The following is an 8,909-nucleotide window of genomic DNA, read 5'->3' on the forward strand; positions in this document are numbered from 1 at the left end:
GAAAGCATTAAAATTTGCAGTTAAGATTACCCAAGAGCTTTCCCTTTGCCCATAGAGTAATTCCAGCTTCCCACTTTCCCATCTGTTTCACGAGCTTATTTTTGGCTCAAGATGTGGAAAGGATCACAAAGCCTAGTCTGTGACTGCAAAGATCTCGTATTTATAGAAAGATACTGCACTCCAGCAACTTAATGGAGCCTTAAAAAGTCAATGTGAACAGATAACATGCTTTATCAGTGGTTTCATACCATATAGATGAAGTTAGCAAAGTTTAACAGAAGAGCTATAGTTAGTTTGATTTAGCAGATGTGTTACAGATCTGCATTGAGTCACTCCATGGCAAAGAGGCTTTATTGTTAATACTGGGACCACAGTAATTGGAGTATGTAATTTGAACACCGTCCTCTAAAGGGGCAGAGAAGACATACGAGGAAATCATCTTCCTTCCTAAGTCCTATATTTAAAAGATTGAGTGAGGCAGAATTTTGGTTTTGGTTTATGTGATACACATTCTCACCAAGAGACAATGACAAGAAATAAGGATGTAGGGAATAGGAATTTTAATATTTGATTAGATTTTGAAAGCAAGGGCCAGGAAAACGTGCGACAGGTGTACTCAAATTTCACATTGAAAGAGTAAGATGGGTGGACCCTCTTTACATGGGTTTTCAAAGTTGCTGTACCTGTATGTGCTTTCAGAACTAACCTATGAACTTGGCCCGACCATCTATTGCTTGTCATATTATGGTACTTTCCAACCCGGTGTAACAATAGTATGAGGCACAGACAAGTAATACCATGCCATATTACTAAGAACGGGACCAGGCGTTGCTTGCTGGGAGCAGGGATATTTTGCAATTCGTTACAAAATTCAAGACCATGACTTCCACACATTTTCCCTGTTCACTACGCTTCTCAGTGCCCAACTTCTGTGTTTTACAGCTCTATGGCAGTAGGACTCGAGAACAGAAATTCAGAGTAGAAGGCAAATTAACCTAGAAATTTCAAAATTCCACAGAAGTATTCTGAAGTTTTGTCTTCGAGTTGTTTTTCCACATCAGATCTTCCAAAAAATGTCACTAGAAGTCACATAGAGAGTGGCACTACTAGATAAAATCTGATAATTCCCACCTTATCTCTGCATCTTCAGCAGATGTAAGCAAATACCACAGTTACAGAAGTAAACTGGTAACGAATACTGAATATGAAAAACTGCAGGAAGATCCCTGGAGTAAGGGTTTGTTGACAGAAAATTGCCATTCATAACACTGAGGTTAAACTTGCACTGGAACTTTACTTACTCCCCGCTCTCTTGCTGCAGAGCTATTGCATATTCAACATGTAAAGACAGTACAAGTTGACTTGGAGGGAGAAAGAACATTAGTGGTAACAGATACACTGCTTTGCTATAAATTCATTATTTTAATATTCTTGCTTACTTTCTGCCAGTAACTAAAAAAACATGTCTATAGGGAGTCTGATAAGGTAGGCAATGAGGCAACAACCTCCTGGGATTTCTCAGGGTATTTTCAGATAATCTACATAAGAAACCTTAGGAACGCAATTCTGTTATCACTAGGGCTTGAGTCAATAAAAATGGCATGCTTACTGCAACCAGGAACTCTGTAGATAAAACAAGTGGCATGTTGTTACACCAGAATGAGGAAACTGGTTTCTAGATATGAGCAAGTTATTTTATTTGAAATTAACCTTTTCCTATAAAAATTCAAGGAGCCTTGGTTACTTCAGTAAATGTTTAAAATCCAGCCACAGTCCTGGATTTATTACTTCCAGAAACTCAGCAGAACATCTGCATATTAAAGTCCTGCTTAATACAGACTGTAGCTTTCCTGCTTTGAAAGACTCGAGGCATCCATTGTTCTGCTTCACAGGCAGCAAGAATGTTTTTAGCATGTTTTAGAAATTTTCCTTTATCTCAGTTAAATACCATTAGATATTCTTTCCAGGATGGAAGATTCTGCAGCTTTCTAAAACCTGTTCTAGAAAACTTTGCTTGGCAACAGCCTTTATTTTATAGGCTCATTTCTAAAGGCAGAGTGAAGTTTTCTGGACTGTCTTCTGCAGAGTATCCAATGGTACCTTCCTGCATAAATAAAAGCTAGGGAAATCTTTCATCCACAACAAAATGCAAAATTCTTTGGGAATTTGCTCAGCCTTAGAGCTGATTTTAAGGCCCACCTGTTTCTATCCACTGCAGACATGTGACACCTTGCAGTTCTGAAAACCACACAGTCTCATTAGAACAATCATGTAATTCTCAGAACAGCCACAAAAGCAATACTGACTAGAATCAGTAAGACATTTTTATGTTAACAATAAATCCTAAGATATTATTTGGGTCAAAACCAATTTTGAGTTATGATCCGCTTCTTTCATCCTTCGAGTCAAGAAGTCTGTTTCCTTACTGTGCGCCAAACCCGCTGTCTGCAAGACTGACAAAATCCCAAACAGAAATGGTCTACGCCACTAGTGACCATGGAGACAACACAAATAAGAAGGGAAGTTTTATTTTAAAGACATACCGTATTTAAAATAATGAGGAACCCATTTTTGTTGTTACTTCTGGGAACACTAAAAGTCACTAAAATTAAGACCCTTATCACCAAACTTTCCTGAAAGCTGTTAGGACAGTCTCTCCTATTGTCCCAAAGCACATAAATGAAATTTCTCAATGATTTAGTCATTCACCTTTCGAATGCTCCCCAGCGCTGCTTCCACCTGCTCTGGGTGAAAGTTCTTCCCTGTGAGCTTGTCTAGAGGACAGTTACCTGCCACCTTCGCCTTAAAGTTCTACACACGTGTACGCACACACGTCGCTGATGTCAGTAGAGGAGTGCTTTTGAGTTTTAGACACTTGCTGTTTAAATAGACAGGATCTTGTACATGGTGTTATGGACATGTGTATATGCTCAGATCTGCAGAGCGTTAGTAAAGAGATTGCCAAGCGGGCCTGAACAAAAGCCATTAACGCCATGGAAGAAGATTTTTTTTTTTCTATCTTGCTCTTTTTTTTTTTAAATCAGCTACCAACACAGACTGATTGTTAATGCTGAAGTCTATCAGAAAATCAGAAACTTCTCCGTCATAAATACTATGGATAGCATGAAGCTGTCTGCACAAAAGTCTGACACACAAGGCAAGGGGAGAAGTCTGCTGTGTGACAGTGCCTCAGTTTAATTGCCCTGAAAAAAAGATACTATGCTAACTTTAGAATAGATTGACAAAACAGGATGCTTACTTGGTAGTTAAGGAGATAATACATTTAGTGAAAACAGACAAATTGTGTTTTTCTTTTATTTACAAGTTGTGCAGATGCTGTGGGTTCTTTTCAGTAGGCATGTGTGCGGAAAGGAGATAAGGCTGCCATTGCTCGGCATGTGTCCAAAGCCTGTTTTCATCAAAAGAAACAAGCCATCATGGTAAAGGCCTTCTTCACCTAACAGGAGATACCATAAAAACTAAGCTACAAGCTTCATGTAGTGTCTTACTTATTGCCCTCCCACCTTCCTTGCTTAGCAAAGTCTAATTATTCTCAATGACTAGCTTCGCTCATACTTACAACCACAACAAACTAACCTGGTGCTGTGGTAATGAACTCGGACCAGAGAACGTGGCTGGATAAACGAAAGCCATTCAGTTAGAACAACTTAGCTATTCAGAGGAGACAATTCCTTAATCCCTTAACCTGGGAAATAAACAGTTTGTTTCACAATAATTTGTTCTTAACTTTCTCAGTTTTCACTGTTCACATAAGCCTTTACACATAAGCCTGTCCAGAAGTCAGGACTTATTGTTACACAAAGTTGAAGACAGTTGCAGCAAATTTCACATGTTGCCCATATTTAGAGGTTGGGGTTTGTTAATTCAGTTTGTTTTGGGAGGGACAATTTTTTTCATCTGGATTGCCGATTCCCTTATGTCTTAATACAAGGAATAGTTGTTGAGCCATTAAATGCACTCAGAAGTGCCACAGAAAGCCCCTTTTTGCAGTTAGATTGTTTTCAAGTTACATGAGGCAGTGAAGATACTCCTTGCATGGTAGGGTACACCACATCAAAGGGCATGAGTGATAAGAGGATAAAAAGGAAGGATCATATCAGAGTAAACTGTGTAACCCACAAAATTTCAAGAACGTGGGAGCCATGCTGTTCTTCTGAAATAGTCTGCAATCATTACCCACTGGAGGGGATTGCAGAAGCCGATATTAAGGGTAAGACTGCTGAGGCACAAGCATAAAGGAATTGAGCATACACAAGCAGAAGTCACCTTTGTTTCCTCCAAAATAGCCAGTATCCAGCAAGGACTACAGCAATCTAGCCATCAGTAAAAATAATCTCATGCACAAGTTGTTTAACAAAGTGTTTCCCTTTTTCGCTACTTTGTAATCCAACATTATGGAACTGTAACTGGGAATTATATTTAAAGAACAAATATTTGCAAACAAGTTGTGTTGTATTTGGTGCAACTGCTTTATGTAAACCTCACATGCAAAAGAAGGTCAAGCTGAAAATAGAGCTAAGCCATCATGTTCTGTAGTGTCAGTCTGAATTCACATAATTTTAACAGGTAACCCACCTTCTGTCTTGGCTTTTCTTTTTTGCCCTGCCAACAGGAAAGATTGTGACAGACACGAGCAACAATGGGATTGCAAGAGCTGTGACTAAGTGACAGATGAAACTGGAACAATGCTACAGGGTATCTGTTTTATTAATAGCAGTCACTACCACCTAAAGCTTATTCTACAAAGGAAAGGTGTGCATATAGTCTACAGAAAGAAGTTACTGTCATCATGCTGTCTAGGAGTTTACTTTCAGGGATGTTTTTGTCTGCTCTTAAGCTAGATGTAGCATCTTTCTGCTTCCTGATACAGAACTATTCAAACATAACATGGTCGAAGCCTTGGCTGGTCTACTTTCAGTCAACTGCTGGTGCTGCAAATTAACCCCCATGGCAGTAAACATCACAATGACAACTGTATTCCTTTGTATTTGATCCATACTTATTGGTTTTTAACTGGATCTGACTGTCATTAGGTCCTTCTCTGTCCTTCCTTAGATCAGATCCCTTTAATATAAATATCAGGAGACAATGAGAACACCTAGATTTTTATTCCTAAAGCTGTATTTTTCTGACCACAATGGTAAAAATCAGTTTGCCTCTCAAAAGGCAAGATATTGATGATCTAGTGATCTGTTACAGACTGCTGTCCTTCAGGGATGCTACGTTGTTCACTTCTCACGGCAGACTGCAGAACCCTGCTTGAGCAGGAACCTCCTGCCATCGACACACTTGCAATTGTTGACCCTTTTCTAGTTGTGTTATGAAGAGCGACAGAAGGGTGTCAGAGGGCAGAGTCAGTATTACCTTAGCTTCATGGGGTAAAAACGTCAGGTTAATGGTGTCTACAATATGCATGCTGTTCTTCCTGGTGGCCAGCAGTTTCTTGTTGGTGTCCTGTGACAGTGCAGTACAGGGAGGGAAACACAGCAGTGCTCAGTCACTTATGTCATGCTGAGGCTATCCAGAAAGATCAGCATGAAGTTCATCACGTCCTCCATCCTGTTCAAAAACGCTCAGAATACTGGTAAGAGGAGCTGCAGAGCCGTCAGCACACAACTGACATGTAGCCTATATCTCTCCTGATGAAGAAAGACAGAGGCCCAAAGGAAGTACTGTCTCACGGAGATGCATGCCAGATATAGCTTGTGAGAAAAAAAAATAATCCCTAAATCCCCAAGGAAAGATCACTTTCACTTGGGAAGCTAAAATAAAAGCTGGACACAAACAGGAAAAGGAATGAGATTTTGTTAGAGCTTTGATGAAGTCTTCATAACTATATTAGTATTCCGCTTCTGCTCTACGGAGAAACAGTATTTATAAGCAGAAAACATAGAACTTCTGTAGAAGACTACAACTTTATCTCAAGAGCTCAACTGCAGCTACAGGTCTTTGTTACAACTCATCACAATTCACACACTCCAACAAGTAGGAGAGCTTTCAGGCAACCTCAAGCAGTAATTTAAGGCACTGGTTTGGATTTGCGAAAATCTAATTAATTTGCATCTTAGCAGTAAGAAACGACCAAGATTCAGTAGCCACTGATGTTAGCAGAAGTCATCAGTCCAACAAGTAAATTAGGCTCTTCTCATCCAAAGCTGCGTCCTTCCTTGGCCCAAAATAGTTCACTGTGGTCAAGCTCCACTGCGTTCTGTGACACACATTTTCACAACATTTGCTAGCTTAGTCTTCAGTGCTGCTTGAATCCCCTCAGTTAAGAAAAAACAACCTTCTTACCAAATGCACTTCATACACAGCCTAGAATATAGGGGGAGGTTCATTTGAAGAATCTAAACTCACACTGAAAAGACAGGAGGTTTACAGTTAGATGAGCTGTTTAGAATTTAAAGGTGTTTTTTGATACCATGCTTTTTGGAGAACATGTAGGAGTCTGGGGATCATTACCTGCCTTCAACAAACACAGGCAAAACTGAAAGCAAGTATCAATGAACTGTAGGCATATTAAGTGCTTATGTAAGAAAAAAATAAATTGTATAACAGTAGATAAATAATTAATTATTCCCAATAATTATTTCCCAATTAAATTCATTTGGAATCTTTTAAATTTATTTGTGTTATCATGCTTCTGCATGAAAATCTGCTGTGCTACCACTTACATGAATGTGAAGCAAATTAACAAAATGGAAGTAATAATCAAGTTCAGAAAAATACAAGACAAAACCCACACTGTTTTGCTTCTTACCACTTGTTTTGCTAATGCTTCTGCCAGACTTTGACAGTAACCCAACAAATGCCAGTTTATCAGCCTGTTCCACAGTGATTCTGTCTTTTAGCTATTACTCTCAGTTAAAAAAAAGTTTTCTTTCATAGTTATTATAATTTCAGTATCTTTAATACTTATTTTTATAGCCACTTGCTGCATTATTTACAAATTTAAGGAGAGAATGAGTGAAACCAAGAGAGAAAGGTCAGCATAGGTTATATTTTGGGCACTCCTTCCTCTTGCCAGAGCTTGCAAGGGCATACATTTCTGTGTACATCCTGAATTCATCTGAAATCCCAGAGTGCCACCACTCTGCTCCTGTGCGTGCCCCAAAGTGTTGATGGGCTCCAACATCAGCCCTGTTTCATAGAAAGCAGATGGCACCACCACAGCTCCGCTAGAGAAAAGGAAGCGCTGCCCAGTTCTTTGAAAGAAGCAATAGGGGCACTCGGGCAAGGAGGACTGCAAGGTCTGGTGGGGGCACCAGCCAACACCCCTGTTGTACTCACCAAAGGTTTGGGAGCAAGACAAGCAAGATGTCAGATACAGGCTAATGGCTTGCAATGGGAGAACAGGCCGACCCTTGCACCATTCCCAGGGAGGAGCCAGCCCCCACGCTGCACCGATGGTGCGGCACCTCACTCTGGGATCCTGGTTCTGTGGGAAAGCTGTGCTGTCTTTTGCCCAGCCCTTGGTCTCTAGGACTTCAGTGATGACCACACAGTTTCTAAGTTGATTCATCTTTATCTAACTTGATGAAGTCCTCCTAGGTTTCCAAATCTGTGACTCTTTTTTAACGTGACACTAGAGTAGACTTTCTTCGTTGGTTTTTATCAGGTAATCCTGCTAACATGGGTATTAGCAAGCACAGACAATTTAAAAGGATACATTTGGGATTTTTGCTGCTTGTTCTGTTACAAAGCCTTTACATACCATACGAAACCACGCTACGGTGGAGAGTATAGCCACGTGCTGCTGTCTGCAGAGGGACAGGGGCAGAGGAAAATAAGTTACAGGAAAGTTCTCTGCAGACGCTGCAGGAAGGCTGTGTAGATGCTGCTTTGAATAGGAAAGCTTTAGAACAGGTGTTAACACCAGGAAAAACAGAAGAGGAAGGCCACAGGAGCGGCAGCGCTTGTGCCGGCCTATCAGCCCGAGCTTGGTGCCCGCTGCCGCGGCGCCCCCGCCCACCGCGCACTCACCGCAGGAATCGCCGGAGCTCCGCGGGCCCCACGCCGTCCAGCCGCAGCACCTCCCGGGCCGGTCGCCCCCTGCCCAGCTCGGCGAAGAGCCGCGGCGCCCGCGCCAGCAGCACCGCCCGGTGCGCCCGTAACTCCGCGTCGCCCACACGGATGGTCACGTCGGAGCGCGTCCCCTCCGCCAGCAACCTGCGAGAACGGACCGTTACCGCCGCCTCCCCGCGGGGAACCGCGCCCCGACCGCCCGGCGCCCACCTGCCGAGGTCCTGCCGAAGCTGCTCGGCCAGCGCCTCCTTCAGCCTCTGCCGCTCCACCGCCGCCGGGCCGGGGCCCTTCGGCGCAGCGCCGCAGCGCGCCATGTGCCGCCAGGGACGCGGGGCGGGGACCGACGGACGGTCCCTTACCGACGCCGCCAAGGGGAGCCTCGCCGTACCCACGAAACAACCGGGACAGCGCGCGTCGCCGCCAGCGGCGCTTTCCTTACGCCACAGGCAGCCCCGTGACCGCGGCGCTGGGCGCACACCGAGACACCGGGTCTCCGCGGAGCGGCTGCGGGCTACCCCGCTCCCGCGCAGGGGGCATGCCCAGCAGTGGCCTCCACCAATAAGGGCCAGCGGCGCTCCTCCTTGCCCCGCCCTTCCCCGCGGGCCCCCCGGCGGGGCTGGGAAGGCCCGGCCCTCTCCACCCCCCTCCCCTGCGGCAGGGGGCGGTACCGCCCAGCTTCGGCTGCCGCCGAGGGAGCGCCCTCTGCTGGTCGCAGGGCGAGCCCCGGTGCCGGCCCGTCTGTCCGTGCCGCTCCATCCGAAAGGGAGAGTAACGATCGTACGTAGTCGGTGCCTGCCCTGCCTAGGACAGCAGCGCCAGCTGTTTTAATATCGGAGTCTGGCTGTCCGTTATTGCCCGTTACA

General features: G+C 44.0%; 1 protein-coding gene and 1 long non-coding RNA gene across 6 annotated transcripts in view; one reads left to right on the top strand and one right to left on the bottom strand.

Moving 5' to 3' along the window:
- BTBD8 (BTB domain containing 8) overlaps positions 1-8,620 on the bottom strand; it is a 42,159-nt gene extending 33,539 nt beyond the window's left edge. Inside the window, exons 1-2 of one of the 5 annotated variants that reach the window (XM_065072607.1) lie at positions 8,257-8,620; positions 8,005-8,190 (exon numbers count right to left, since the gene is read on the bottom strand). In XM_065072607.1, the coding sequence (XP_064928679.1) occupies positions 8,005-8,190; positions 8,257-8,360 (290 nt within the window). In that variant the 5' untranslated portion in view covers positions 8,361-8,620. Of the gene's footprint in view, positions 1-5,385; positions 6,288-8,004; positions 8,191-8,256 lie in introns of those variants that run through there. The other 4 variants (XM_065072609.1, XM_065072608.1, XM_065072610.1 and 1 more) reach the window with 4 other exon arrangements.
- LOC110361442 (uncharacterized) overlaps positions 1-8,909 on the top strand; it is a 104,887-nt gene that overhangs the window by 35,801 nt on the left and 60,177 nt on the right. The gene's annotated exons all lie outside the window — the stretch shown is intronic.

This window comes from Columba livia, chromosome 8 (genome assembly GCF_036013475.1).
Source record: "Columba livia isolate bColLiv1 breed racing homer chromosome 8, bColLiv1.pat.W.v2, whole genome shotgun sequence".
NCBI lineage: Eukaryota > Metazoa > Chordata > Aves > Columbiformes > Columbidae > Columba > Columba livia.